Source organism: Gorilla gorilla, chromosome 1 (genome assembly GCF_029281585.2).
Source record: "Gorilla gorilla gorilla isolate KB3781 chromosome 1, NHGRI_mGorGor1-v2.1_pri, whole genome shotgun sequence".
Lineage (NCBI taxonomy): Eukaryota > Metazoa > Chordata > Mammalia > Primates > Hominidae > Gorilla > Gorilla gorilla.
The window spans coordinates 239,189,110-239,203,704 of record NC_073224.2 but is presented as its reverse complement, the minus strand read 5'-3'; the positions used below and the strand labels follow the sequence as shown (position 1 = coordinate 239,203,704).

The 14,595-nt window shown below is 57.5% G+C and overlaps 1 protein-coding gene across 2 annotated transcripts in view; it reads left to right on the top strand.

The window, feature by feature from the left end:
• Positions 1–209: 209 nt before the first annotated feature.
• Positions 210–14,595, top strand: part of PRKCZ (protein kinase C zeta) — a 131,338-nt gene continuing 116,952 nt past the window's right edge. Inside the window, exons 1-4 of one of the 2 annotated variants that reach the window (XM_019010031.4) lie at positions 210–500; positions 5,234–5,355; positions 6,278–6,367; positions 9,326–9,376. In XM_019010031.4, the coding sequence (XP_018865576.2) occupies positions 430–500; positions 5,234–5,355; positions 6,278–6,367; positions 9,326–9,376 (334 nt within the window). In that variant the 5' untranslated portion in view covers positions 210–429. The remainder of the gene's footprint in view (positions 501–5,233; positions 5,356–6,277; positions 6,368–9,325; positions 9,377–14,595) is intronic. The other variant, XM_063703372.1, reaches the window with a different exon arrangement.

Here is a 14,595-nt window from a genome sequence, read left to right as displayed (position 1 = left end):
GCCGCGCGCGGTCCCATTGGCGCAGGTGCGCCGCGCCCCGCTCGACAGGTAGCCCCGCCCGCGCCTCGCCATTGGGCCGCGGCCGGGGGTCCCCCGAGGATTGGCCCAGGTGGCGGCCCCGCCTCGCCCTCATTGGCCGCAGGTGCCACCGCCCGCCCCGGGACCGCCCGCCCCGCGGATTGGCCGCTGGCTCCACCTCGGTCCGCCATGTTCGGACACCGCCCCCCGCCCCCGCCGGACGGTCCCGCCCCGCGCGCCCCCCGCTCCCGCCCCGCGCGCCGCCGGAGTTCCGCGGAGTTGACCCGGTCGGCGCTGTCGGTCCTGAGCGCTGCCTTCCGCGTTCCGCCGCGGTCCCACCTGGCGCCCCCGCCCTGCGCCATGGCCGGAGCTCCCGGGGCGCAGCGCTGACGGCGGCCGGGGGAGCGCGCCATGCCCAGCAGGACCGGCCCCAAGATGGAAGGGACTGGCGGCCGCGTCCGCCTCAAGGCGCATTACGGGGGGTGAGCGGCGGAGAGGGCGGGGAGCGGCGCGGGTGAGGCAGGGAGGGCGGGGAGGGCGCAGCTGTCGGGGCTCCTGCGCGAGAGGGAGGGAGGGAAGGGGCGGCGAGGTCGCTGCGGGCCCGGGGCTGTCGCGGGAGGTCCTCGGTCCCCGCCCGTGAGCGTCACCCGCGGACACGTCGTGGACAGCGCGGGCTCCTTCCCCGGGACCGGGTTTCCCTGGGGTCGGCCCCGCGCCGCGAGCTCCTCGGCCCGGTCACTGTGGTAGACGTTTTCGCTGGAAAGTTGGGCGGGGACATTCCGGCCGCAAACCTGTAAGGACTGAAAGTTTTCATCAAGTTGTGAAAACTCCTGGCGGGTTTCTTAAAATCAGCGTTTCCTAAACGTTCTCCACGTTTACCCGGTCGGGGGTCTCGCTTTAGCCAAAATCCGGAGACCCGGGGCGCGGGCGCCGTGGCTCCAATGCAGCCCCCGGCAGGGCTCGGGGCGGTCGGGCGGGGACAGGGGTTTCTGGAGGAGACGGCGGGGCCGAGACTGACCCTGGGGCTTGCGTCGCACCCGCCCCCCGGAGGCCCTTGCCTGGCTGTGGGAGGGGGCGCGGTCAGGTGCCGGAGCGGAGGGGTCCTGGACTCTTGGCCGCCGCCTCGGGGCAGCGCTGGTGGGGGTGGCGGGGACTGCACCAGGTGGCCGGGCTCACAGGCACAGCGGAGGGGTCGCCGCCCCCCGAAGTGTGGGCGGTGGGGAAGGGAGGACCCGTGGGTTTGTTATTCCACCTGTGCGCGTCTCCAGGAGCCCCGAACTGGGACCTCCGCTCCCGCGAGGGTGGCTGCTGCTGCGGAGAGGGAGGGGAGCGGAATGCGGGCTCCGGACTTGCACTGGCTGGTCCTTGGGATCTCCAAAAGCTGCTCCTGCCCCGGTGCGTCCTCAGCTACAGCGTGGGCAACCTGAGCCCCAGAGGCAGGGACGGCCGGCAGGGTTAGGCGGGTGACATCTTCCCCGGGCCACGTCCTCTCAGGACAGTGCCCCGGGGGTCTCTATGGTGCCCTGCGAGTCTGAGCGTGTTCAGCTTCTTGCGAACCTTGTCTTGGGGTCTCGGGTCAGCCATCTGAGGCTGCTTGGCCCCGGGTTTGTTGAGGAGGCTCAATTGTCTCTTCTTTGGGAAGGTTGGGGCCTCTGCAGCTCCCCTCTGGCAAGCACCTGGAACCTTCGGGGTGCAGTGGCCCGGGTTTGGTGCCAGAACCAGAAGAAAGGGATTTCTGGGGGACTGACCGTCCAGCCCTACCCGAAGAGGTAGGGCAGCCATGTCTTTTGGCCTGGAGGTCAGCAGGTTAAAACTTGATATGGTTGATGTTCTGGCTATTGGACTTGTCCAGGGACCTGGGCTTCCTGTCTCCTTGCCATCCTGGAGCCACCACACTGGGCAACAGGTGATGGTGCGGAGCTCAGGGGAGTCCTGCGAGAGGGAGGTCCACACCCGCGGGGCTGCAGGGGCCCAGACCCTCCTGCATTCCGGCGTCCAATTCCTGGGACCAAGGCTCGGAGGCAATGCCACTGGAGTTCTGGGCCGCCCCGTCCTCCCTCTGCCTTGCTTCGGCCCCTGGGAGCACTTTGGTGGTGGGGCGGGTGTAATTCCACCCGGTGACTCTGGTTTCCCAGGCTGGAGAGACCAGGCTCCCACCCCTTCCTCTTCCCTCCGTTCCCGGACTCTCTCCCCTCTCTCCCCACCCCTTCCTCTTCCTCCCTCCTTCCCTGTTGTTTTCCCTCCTCTTCCCGCTCTCCCCTCTCTCCCTTCCCTGCCACACCTCTTCCTTCACCTTCCTCCCCCTTCTAGGGCACATCTCCCCTCTGGCTCTTCCCTGCTGCTACCATTCCTTCTCTCCTCTCTCCCCTCCCAGGTCCTCCTCCTCTCTGCTGCAGAGTGTGAAGTACCCTTCTCCCCGTTCTGGCTCCTCGTCCCTCTGGGCACCCGGTGCCTCTCTGACGGGACTGGCTGTGGGGTGGGACACTCAGGCCTTAGGGCAATGACGCAGTTCCAGAAAGCGGCTGCCAGGATGAGTACTGGGTTATTGAAAGCCCTAGAAACTCTGTCCCTGGGGTGAGACGCTGCTGTCCGTGGGGGTAGCTGAGCGTGGACACGTGGAAGACTAGTCTTTAGAAAAAGGAAGAGCACTTCAGTCACCCCCATGGGGCATGGCCACCCCGTCATCCTTGCCTGTCCTCCCAGGGCCCTCTGAGCACACTTGAGATCCAGTCCTCGCCCCCCCCACCCCGCCCCCTGTGGGCCTGAGGGGTCCCCAGGCACCTGTGTTTTCAGGGAGTCCCAGGTGGCCTGGGCCAGGCTCCCAGGCTGAGTCTCAGATGCCCGCTCTTCTAGGGCCACAAACACTGGTGCTGGCTCTTCCCTCTTTCAGCTCAGACTTTTCTTTGTTTTGAGTCTCGCTCTGTCGCCCAGGCTGCAGTGGTGTGGTCTCGGCCCACTGCATCCTTCACCTCCGAGGTTCAGGCGATTCTCCTGCTTCAGCCTCCCTGGTATGTAGGACTACAGATGCCTGCCACCACGCCCGGTTAACTTTTGTAGTTTTAGTAGAGATGAGGTTTCACTTTGTTGGCCAGGCTGGTCTCGAACTTCTGACCTCGTGATCCGCCCGCCTTGGCCTCCCAAAGCGCTGGGATTAAAGGCGTGAGTCACCGCGCCTGGCCCAGCTCAGACAACTTTTGTGTTCAGGGAGCTTCTGTGTGCAAAGCCCAAGGCTCGGTGCTGAGGCCCACGGAGACGCAGGGGTCTCTCCCGGGCGGCCCAGCTGGCTGCTGGGTGCTGGGTCCTGGATGCCCCTGCCAAAGGGCACAGGGCAGCTGTTTGATTCAGAATTGGGATAGAGTTGGAGGTGGTGGCCTGACACTTCCCAAGCCCTGGGGTTTTACTGGAGCCACCCACCTGGTCTCTAGATTGGCCGGAAACTGGCTTCCACTGGAGGCAGGACTGTAGGGGTAGGGGCATGGGGCAGGAAGAGGTCAAAGGTGAAGTGATGGCCGACTCCCACTCTGGAGTTCCTGGTGGTCAGACTTCTGGACTCCAGGTCAGGCAGCAGGTGTGGATGTCAGCTTGGGGCGACCCCAGGGTGATGGGTGTGTGATCCCCCTCCATTCCTTACTTTCCTAATCTGCCATGATGCCGTGGGCTGCGGCGAAGACCAGCCAGGTTGGTTCCTGTGGGGTGCTTGGGCACTGGGGGCAGGTGCTGGGTGGCCAGTTCCAGCAGGAAGGGGTGGGTAGCTGGGGTGTCTGTCCCCCAGGCCCAGGTGGCCCAGGGTGACTGGGTGAGGCCTGTGGGGCAGTTGGGCCCTGGGCCGCTGTGCCAGGGCCGCAGCTGTGGACGGATCCTGTGTTCTGTTTGCACTGGAGTTCTTGTCTGGAACGAGAACTTTGTTTCTTGAAACTTGTCTGATGAATTCAGATAACCTTGATGGGGAGCCAGCAGTGTCAGCGAAGAGCAGAGCCTGTATCTCTGTGGTTGGGACGTCTCACACCCCTTCAGGCTTCTTTTTATAGGCCCTGTGCTCTTGCCCCGCGCTCTTGTGGGTGTCAGAAAGCCGTAGATTTTTCTGAAAATTCAGTGTGTTCACAAGGGTGTGATTCCCGCTCTGAGTTTCAGGAAACACCAGCTGGGCCCTGTGGTGGTCCCTCTCCTCCACGCAGGGTGAGACCAGCTCTTGCTCAGTGCAGGAGGTGAGGGGGGACCTCGGGTCCCTATCAGCAGGGAAGCGCCAGCCTTCAAAGGGTGCCTGGGAATCCCTGAGCTTCCCCAGCCCCTGGAGTTCAGGTCCTGTCTGGGGCTGAAAAGATAAAACGCACTGACTCTGTGTGACTCGGTTTAAAAAAAAAAATCTGCCTGGGCTTCTGTCGTGGCTGCAGCAACGGACCCAGTCCCCACTCCAGGGTCTAAAGAGCGGCCTTTCATTATGGAATTATTTAATCCCTGCCACTTCACCGCTGGCACCGTCGAGGTCTGGGGGCAGGTCTGACTGGTTTCCTTTACCTTACCGAAGCCGGCGGCCTGCACCGACCCGGCTCGTGTCCGTCCCGGGGTCACCCGCGTTTGGGTGAACTTGAGCGGGTGCCCGACCAGGTAACGCGGCCGGGCCTCCCTCAAGGCGGCACTTTCTTTTCTCCCATTTTGACCCCATTCTTCCCAGCCAGGTAGGTCGCGCTCTTTTCTCTGTGCAAGGAAGTTGATGGTGGTCATTTTTTTTTTTTTTTTTAAATGGAGTCTCGCTCTGTCACCCAGGCTGGAGTGCAGTGGCGCGATCTCGGCTCACTGCAAGCTCCGCCTCCTGGGTTCACGCCATTCTCCTGCGTCAGCCTCCCGAGTAGCTGGGACTACAGGGGCCCGCCACCGTACCCAGCTAATTTTTTGTATTTTTAGTAGAGACGGGGTTTCACCGTGTTAGCCAGGATGGTCTCGATCTCCTGACCTCGTGATCCACCCGCCTCGGCCTCCCAAAGTGCTGGGATGACAGGTGTGAGCCACTGTGCCTGGCAATGGTGGCCATTTTTTAAACTATGGTTATGGTTAATCGTTCTATTTTGTGTGTGTGTGGGGAGGGGGTGGGGCTGTCATATTGTCTTTGGGGAAAGTTTCATTTATCTAATCAATGATTTGGTTAGTCGGTAATCATTTTTTAATTTGATTCAAATATGCCCCACGGTAACAGATGCCCATGTCCCCTCTGCCCCAGGGACATCTTCATCACCAGCGTGGACGCCGCCACGACCTTCGAGGAGCTCTGCGAGGAAGTGAGAGACATGTGTCGTCTGCACCAGCAGCACCCGCTCACCCTCAAGTGGGTGGACAGCGAAGGTAGCCCTTGTCCCATGTCGGCCAGAATCCTCAGCCTCAGGGAACTTCGCCAGGGCGGCCTCTGTGTGCGGAGTGTGCTCTGCCTCTTCTGTAGGGAGACTTAAAACTGTGGAATTAAACTTGTTGGAGCCAACTTTTCCCCAGTGGGGATGGTGGGAAAGAGGTTGGCCACAGATGCTTATCAAGGACCTGGGCCCAGATGCCCCTAGGAAGGGCTCTGGTCTTGAACTGCCTGCAGGGGGTCTCCCTGCCCCACCCTGGGCAGGTCCTCACCTCTTCCTCTGACCTCCTTTCTCATGTCCTGGCCTTTTTCGGTAGGTGCTTCTGGAAGGATGGGCTCTTCATATTCTAGGGACCACAGAGAGGGCACAAGCAGCCAGGGCCTGCCGTGTCCACCTCCTGTCTCTCAGACACACATCTTGAAAAACAAGGGGATTGGGAGACGTCCAGAGAGACCCCTTTCTCCCAGGGACTGGCGGGCAGCTGTCGGCCAAGGACACGGCCGTGCGGGTGGAGGCTGATACCGCCCCCGTTGGGTTGGGTACAGTCCTGCAGGGCCTGGGTTCTGTACACCTCCATGTCCCTTTCCAGCCATAGAGGGCAAGGAGCTCTCCCTCCGCCCAGGACTGACCTCAGGAGAGTGTCCTCAGCCCCGCTCACTGCTTAGCCCTCCAAGTGGTGCCCAGGGCTGCAGGTGCCCTGACTTCCCTTCCGGGGTGGCTCTGACGCTGCACCGGGGGCCAGGTGACTCCCTAGTGTGGACGGCCATCCTTGGACCTCCCGACCCTGCCAGGAGGTGGCCAATCTGAGCATCGGGACTTTACCCCCACCAGACCCTCGTCTGGTGTGCTGAGCGGGTCCATCACAGCCCCCTTTGCCTCGGGCCTTCAGCGACGTCAGCACCGTCTCCTGCCCCACCCAGGTGACCCTTGCACGGTGTCCTCCCAGATGGAGCTGGAAGAGGCTTTCCGCCTGGCCCGTCAGTGCAGGGACGAAGGCCTCATCATTCATGGTTAGTGGCGGGGTCTGTGGTGGGCAGCTCTGGGGGGCTGTTCCTGGCTGTGGGTGTCTGCCAGACTAGCTGGGGGATTTAAAATGGTTTAAAATCCTGTGATGCCAGAGAATTTAGGGATGTCTCATATAATGCCATTTGGGTTTTTTTTCTTTGACTTTTTTTTTTTTTTTTGAGACGGAGTCTTGCTGGGTCGCCCAGGCTGGAGTGCAGTGGCGCAATCTCAGCTCACTGCAAGCTCCGCCTCCCGGGTTCACGCCATTCTCCTGCCTCAGCCTCCCGAGTAGCTGGGACTACAGGCGCCTGCCACCACACCCGGCTAATTTTTTGTATTTTTTGTAGAGATGGGGTTTCACCGTGTTAGCCAGGATGGTCTCGATCTCCTGACCTCGAGATCTGCCCGCCTCAGCCTCCCAAAGTGCTGGGATTACAGATGTGAGCCACCGCGCCCGGCCTGTTCTTTGACATTTTACTAACCCAAATGAAAAAGAACCCGTAAACCACTCAGAGGCTCCAGTGGCCAGCGTAGGGCCCGCGGCGCATGTGGACAGAGGGGACAGCCCCACCAGCCACCTCACCTGCCCGGTGCTCCCTAGGCCCGGCTCCAGGCTCACAGCTGTCCTCAGCTTTAAGTTCAAAGCCCCATGATGAGCTGACGCATGGGAGATGTGACTTGTGATCATTTCCACTTTGTCTTTAGGTGGGCGTGGGCTCCTCCCCGCTACTGCTGGGGGTCTGCAGGGCATCTGGGGCCTGCGAATGTGGTTCCAGCACTGCGGCCAGCCAGCCACATCTTTGTCTCTGTGTCCACTTCTGGCGTAGCTTGGGCTCCTTGCCAGGCGTCTGGCCATGGATGATTGAGTCCAAGGTGGGACCAAAGCTCGAAACCACCCATGGATTTCTGACAGATCCATCATTCTCCTGGACACTGGGCTACCTGGTTACAACACTTAATTTTCGTAGCCCTTTATATCAATGTGGCTTTAAATTTAAAGACTAGGCCAGGTGCGGTGGCTCACAACTGTAATCCCAGCACTTTGGGAGGTCGAGGTGGGAGGATCGCTTCAGCCTAGGAGTTCAAGACCAACCTGGGCAACATAGTGAGACCCCCTCTCTCCAAAACTTGGTTTATTTTTTTGAGACAGAGTCTGGCTCTGTCCCCAGGCTGGAGTGCAGTGGCACTATCTCTGTTCACTGCAACCTCCACCTCCCAGATGGAAGCGATTGTCCTGCCTCAGCCTCCCGAGTAGCTGGGACTACAGGCGTGTGTCACCACACTTGGCTAATTTTTTTTTTTTTTAGGTGGAGTCTCGCTCTGTCGCCCAGGCTGGAGTGCAGTGGCGCGATCTCAGCTCACTGCAACCTCCGCCTCCCGGGTTCAAGCAATTCTTCTGCCTCACCCTCCCAAGTAGCTGGGACTACAGGCATGTGTCATCACGCCTGGCTAATGTTTTGTATTTTTAGTAGAGACGGAGTTTCGCCGTATTAGCCAGGATGGTCTCGATCTCCTGACCTCGTGATCTGCCCGCCTCAGCCTCCCAAAGTGCTGGGATTACAGGCGTGAGCCACGGTGCCCAGCCTAATTTTTGTATTTTTAGTAGAGATGGGGTCTTGCCATGTTGGCCAGGCTGTTCTCAAACTCCTGACCTTAGGTGATCTGCCCGCCTCAGCTTCCTGAAGTGTTGGGATTACAGGCGTGAGCCACCGTGCCCGGCCCCAATTTTTTTTTTTTTTTTTATATTCAGACGTGGTGGTGCACCTGTAGTCCCAGTTACTCGGGAGGCTGAGGTGGGAGGATTCCTTGAGCACAGGAGGTAGAGGCTACAGTGAACTGTGATTATTCCACTGCACTCTAGCCTGAGTGATGGGGCGAAACCCTGTGTCAGATAAATAAATTCATAGATGTGCCTGATCTAGTCCATTTTATTGTGGTTGTGTTAGTAAGCACATTTTGCCTCTCTACGTGGAAAGATATGGTGCCTTAAAAATTCACATTATTTTCTAGATAAAAGAAAAATAGGGCTGGGTTCAGTGGCACACACTTGTAATCCCAGCACTTTGGGAGGCCGAGGCAGGTGGATCACTTGAGGTCAGGAGTTCAAGACCAGCCTGACCAACATGGTGAAACCCCATCTCTACTATAAATACAAAAATTAGCCGGGCGTGGTGGTGCACACTTGTAATCCCAGCTACTTGGGAGGCTGAGGCAGGAAAACTGCTGGAACCCGAGAGGCGGAGGTTGCAGTGAGCTGAGATCGTGCCACTGAACTCCAGCCTGGGCACAGAGTGAGACTCCATCTGAAAAAAACAAACAAAAAACAAAAAATGTTTGTTTTATTAAAGTTTCAATACTTTTATGTGTATATACACACACACATAAAAAAGTAGAGATGGGGTTTCGTCATGTTGGCCAGGCTGGTCTTGAACTCCTGGCCTGAAGCCATCCTCTCATCTCGGCCTCCCAAAGTGCTGGGATTGCAGGCGTGAGCCATCATGTCCAGCCAAGTTTTAATACTTCCTAAGCACCTATTTTAATAATTTATTGTGGAAGCCCAGGATATATGTTAAAATAATTTTGAACTCTGTCTTGAGTATGAAGAAGTGGAATCTAAAATGCTTCTAAAAGTCAGTTTTCAAAGTAATTGCAGTTCTTCCCCATTTTTATACAGTTTAAAAATACGAATCAGTAGCTTCCTCTGATGGCTTTGCTGTCCAGGTCCCTCTGATTGCCTTTCACTCTAAGTTTTTCTGTGGGTTTTAAAGTCCTACCTAATGGAGCCTGGCCTACGTAGACGCACGGGGTTTTGCGGCTCCCAGGAGCGGGCTCTCATTGGCAACGCCACGTGCACCTTGTGTGAAGTCCACGTGCTCAGCCTGACTGAGGCGGGACTTCCTCCGTGAGACTGTTGAGTGGCAGCCGCAGGGTCTTGACGCTGTCTCTTTCTCTCTCTTGTCCAGTTTTCCCGAGCACCCCTGAGCAGCCTGGCCTGCCGTGTCCGGGAGAAGACAGTGAGTACTGGGGTTTCCTACGCCGGTCTCGCATGTTACGGGGTTGAACTGTTGATCCGTTGTGCCACGGAGGTGGCAGTGGTGCCATTTTCGGAGGTTCACCCTCGTGGAGCGTCAGGGCACGAGCGGCCGTGGTGACCGCGGGTGGGGTTTTCACTGCAGCTGCTGCCTGTGTGTGTTCTGGCTGACAGCACCACATGGCGGGGGACTCGCTTGGCTAGTTGGTAGCATGAGAAGTCCAGGGGTGCCCTGCTGTCTCCCTAGGAGGGAGAGGCCAGGTGGGAGGCTGGACACTGCTCCTTTGTGGCTGCCTCAGCTCACGACCACCCCCAGGCCAGTCGTCTGCTCCTCCTGGTCCCTGCTGGCCCCTGAGCTGGGGTGGGGGCTCCGTTCATTCCACACTGGCTCCATTGTGGGGAGAGGAAGGAGAGTGAGTCCCGGGGGCTGTGGCTTCAGAGGGAAGCTTCTGACCTCACTTCCTACCGCATCCCGGAGACTGCTGGGCCCTGGGCAGGTGGCTACGCTGCTCTCGGGCCGCGCATCCCATGGCTGTGTTTGGTGGGGTTCCACCCCCACTCTCCAGACCCCACACAGCCTCCAGCATCCATGCCATGCCTTATTCGTTGTGTGGGCAGGAGCTCCTGGACCGAGGCCGCTGCCTGTCCAGCGCAGGGCACGTGGCTCAGTGCCCTTCGGGCAGGGCATCCCCCACCCCTGCTGTCAGGGCACACACCTCGCTGGCCTCAGGCTGGATGCTGGGTGTTGGCGGTGCCCTGTGTTGGGCAGGAACTGGGGGTGGGAGCAGATTCAGGCCAAGAGGGTGAGTGGGCAGTTGGGGCGAGAGTCTTGGCTTCCAGCGAGAAGTGGGGCTGAATAGAGGTTTGGCAGCGCTTAGCGTAGGGGAGGCCCCAGGAGCCACGGAATTTCCATGATCTGCCCGGGGAGAGGGCGGCGTGGCATCCCGGTTCCAGGCCCTCAGCCAACTGGGGTCCCTGCACCGTGGCTGGCAAGGCCGAGGAGCCATCCGGAGGTGGGCCCTGGCAGGAATGGAGCGGGTGGTCTGGGGCTGGACCTGCCGGCAGGAGGAGATGGGGTGTGTCCATGGCAGGCGGACACCACCAGGTGGTTTTGGCAGCGCAGGGCGAGTGTGGGGAGGCAGGGGGCGGGGAGGCTTTGGAGGCAGGTGGCCAGACAGTGGGCGTCAGGGCCCTGATCACCTACGCAGCTGCCCTGGTGGTGACCTTTCCTGGGACCCTCCCTCTGGGTGCCCACGCCTCACGGACCCTGGAGCACGCACCCTGGGAGGGTACGGTTCACTGTGTTTTTATAGATACATAAACACATAAATAGGACAGATACTCCCTGTGGGTGAGACGATGGTTGTCCCCTCCACAGCGCTCTGCAGCCTCATGCTGCTGCTTTATAGGAGGGGACCCATGGGCCGTGTTTATTTGCCACCTGGGTGATTTTTTGACTTGGTGACAGGACTGTGCTCCTCTGTCCCATGTGTGCTGAGACTGTGCACTCCCAGAGGTATCCACATGCGGCCAGTGTAGCCCCTGGGTGCGGGGGAAGCCTGCCGTATTTCTCCCTCTTGTCTCAACCCTGTCTGGGGGCCTGGGGTCTGCTCTTTCTGTCTACGACCTCGGCGTTGCCTCTCTGCCCGTGTGGATAACCTGCCGGCCTCGCGTAGGGAAGGGAGGCCCGCATTTGCTCGGCCACTGCAGTGGAGGAAGGGGAAGTTGGGGGGTCACAGGATGCCCAGAGGCCTGAGCTCTGAAGGGGAGTGCGTCATGGGGGTGGCAGCCGAGTCACTGTGGGGAATGCGGAGAATGTGGCCAAGCCCCGAGGAAGGACCTCCTGGGACACATGAGTAGGTCCTTGAGATGTTTACCAGGGGTGGCTCCACGGCTTCGGGGACCACTCAGCCTGGTTGGGGACATTCCACCAGAGCCTCTGGGGCAGCCTTTGCCGAGGAGGTCAGAGGCGGGTGCTGGGGGTGGGCAGCCCTGCCCTGCCCTGTGTGCTGATGTCCACCCGGACGTGGGTTGGGTTTCATGGCGCTAGTGTCAGGAGTGTGTGAGAACACACTGCCCACTCGGGGTCCCAGGCCACCAGGGCTTAGGGGGCTGGCGCTCTCCCTGATGTCCTGTGCTTTCTTTCACTCTGACTTCGGTGCTCATCTCAGACAGGACACCCTGCTCTGGTTGCCAGTGGCCGCCGCCTGGGGCTCTGTGGTTTTACCGCCTGTGGGGGTGTTCACAGGTGTTTTTGACCTCAGGCAGCACTGCCCAGGCTGAGGGTCAGTGAGAAGGGTCGGACTGGGAGGTGTGTATAGTGGATGGAGCACGCCAGAGGCAGACGAGGGCAGGACTGCGGCTGTACCGTGGGCCTGGTTCAGACGGCTGGATGTGCCTGTCTCACCGTCAGCAGAGGACCTTCCGGCACATTCTGTGTGTGTCTATATGAAGTCAATTGGTTTTATAGATTTTTTAAAAAATTCTAAACTATACTTACAACTATCATCTCTATGTAGTTACAAACCCAAAATATATTCAAAAAGGGAACCCCGTGCCCGTCAGCGGTCACTCCCTGTTCCGCCCCAGCCCCACCTCCACCTCCGCTCAGCCTCTGCCTCTGTGGCCCTGCGGATTCTGGACGTTTGGTGTCTGTGGAATCCTGCATGTTTGTCCTTTTGCCTCTAGTGGCTTTCAGCCGCCTGACCTTCCCAAGGTTCATCCATGATGGGGCATTCTTGGCGCTGCAGATCTTGTTTCTATTCTGGTAAAATGCACATAACATCTATTTTTGCCATCTTAACTTTTTTTTTTTTTTTTGGCAGAGGGGGGACGGAGTTTTGTTCTGTCACCCAGGCTGGAGTGCATGGTACAGTCTTGGCTTACTACTACTCTGCCTCTCAGGCTCAAGCAGTCCTCATGCCTCAGCCTCCCGAGTAGCTGGGATTACAGGTGCGTGTCACCACACTTGGCCGAGTTTTTCTTTTTGTAGAGTTGGGGTTTTACCATGTTGCCCAGGCTAGTCTCGAACTCCTGGGCTCAAGTGACCTACCCATCTTGGCCTCCCAAAGTGCTGGGATTACAGATGTGAGCCACCGAGCCCGGCCTCATCTTCGCCATTTTTTAAAGGTTCAATTCGCTGGTATTCGATATTGGCATTGCTGTCCAGTCATCATCACCGCCCATCTCCAGAACTCTCTTCGTCTTCCCAGACTCAGCCTCTGTCCCCATGAAACCCTCACTCCCCATTCTGCCTCCCCCAGCCCCCGACACCCACCCGCCGCTTTCTGTTTCTGTGACTTTGGTGACTCTAGGGGCCTCCCGTGAGTGGAGTCGCACAGGATCTGTCCTTTTGTGACAGCTTATTTCACTCAGCACCATGTCCTCAAGGCGCGGCCATGCGTAGCCTGTGTCGCAGTCTCCTTCCTTCTCAAGACTGAACTGCAGGCTGTTGTATGGATGTATTTTGTTTACCCATCTCTGTCAGCGGACACATGGGTGACTTCCACAGTTTAGCTGTTGTGAATGATGCTGCTGTGAGCACGGGTGCACAGTGACCTCTGGAGACCCTGCCTTCAGTTCTGGGTGTAGACCCGGAAGTGGGATTGCTGGATCATTGATCATTCTATTTTTATTCATTTATTTTTGAGACAGCGTCTCGCTCTGTCGCCCAGGCTGGAGTTCAGTGGCATGATCTCGGCTCACTGCAGCCTCCACCTCCTGGGCTCAGGCGATTCTCCTGTCTCAGCCTCCCAAGTAGCTAGGACTAGAGGCATGTGCCACCACGCCCGGCTAATTTTTGTACTTTTTGTAGAGACAGGGTTTCATCATGTTGCCCAGACTGGTGTTGAACTCCTGAGCTCAAGCAGTCTGCCCACCTTGGTCTCCCAAAGTTTTGGGATTACAGGCGTGAGCCACTGTGCCTGGCCGATAATTCTGTTTAAAGAGCCGCCGTGCCATTTCCCACGGTGGCTGCAGCATTTTCCACCCCCTGCAATAGTGCACGAGCGCCACTGTCTCTCCATCCTCTCCAGCTCTTGTCGTTTTCTGTTTTTTGACAGTAGCTAAAGGGTGTGAGGTGGCATATCATTGTGGTTTTGGTTCTCATTTCCCTGGTGATAAGTGATGTTGAGCATTTTTTCATGTGCCTGTTGGCCATTTCTTTTTTTTTTTTTTTTGAGTTGGAGTCTTGCTCTGTTGTCCAGGTTGGAGTGCAGTGGCACGATCACGGCTCACTGCAACCTCCGCCTCCCAGATTTAAATGATTCTCTTGTCTCAGCCTCCTGAGTAGCTGGGATTACAGGCACCCGCCACCATGTCCAGCTAGTTTTTGTATTTTTAGTAGAGTTGGGGGTTTCACCATGTTGGCCAGGTTAGTCTCGAACTCCTGACCTCAAGTGATCCACCCACCTCGGCCTCCCAAAGTGGTGGGATTATAGGCATGAGCCACCGTGCCCGGCTTTGTTGGCCATTTCTGCGTCTTCTTTGGTGAAATGTCTTTTCGCGTCCAGTGTCCATTTTTGAATGGGTTGTTTGGTTTTTTTGTTGGTGAGTGTTACTAGTTCTCTGTCCTGGATGTTAATCCCGTATCAGATATATGATTAGCAAATATCTTCTCCTGTTTTGTGGGTTGTTTTTTTACTTTGTTGATAGTGCCTTTTGATGGACAAAGTTTTAAAATTTTCCTGAAATCCTGCTTAATGTTTTTTTCTTTTGTTGCCTGTGTATTTGGTGTCACATCTGAGAAATCACTGCCAAATCGAATGTTGTGAAGCTTTTCCCCTTCTTTTTCATCTAAGGATTTTATAATTTTAGGTTTTATGTTTAGGTCATGGATCTATCCTGAGTTAATTTTTGTATGTGGTGTAAGGTAAGCATCTAACTTCATTCCTTTGCATGCAGAGGTCCAGTTTTCTTAGCACCATTGGTGAAAAGACTCCCCATTGGACTGCATTGGCACCTTTGTTGAAAATCGTTTCACCATATGTGGGAGGGTTCATTTGTGGAGTCTCTTCTAGTCCATTGGTCTCTGTGTCTCTCTTTGAGCCAGTGCCACACTGTTTTGATCACTGTAGCTTTGTAGGAAGTTTTGAAATCAGGAAGTGTGAGCCCTCCAGCTTTGCTCTTCCTTTTCAAGATTGTTTTGGGGTCCCCTGAGATTCCAGATGAATTTTAGGACAGGCTTTTCTATTTCTGCAAAAA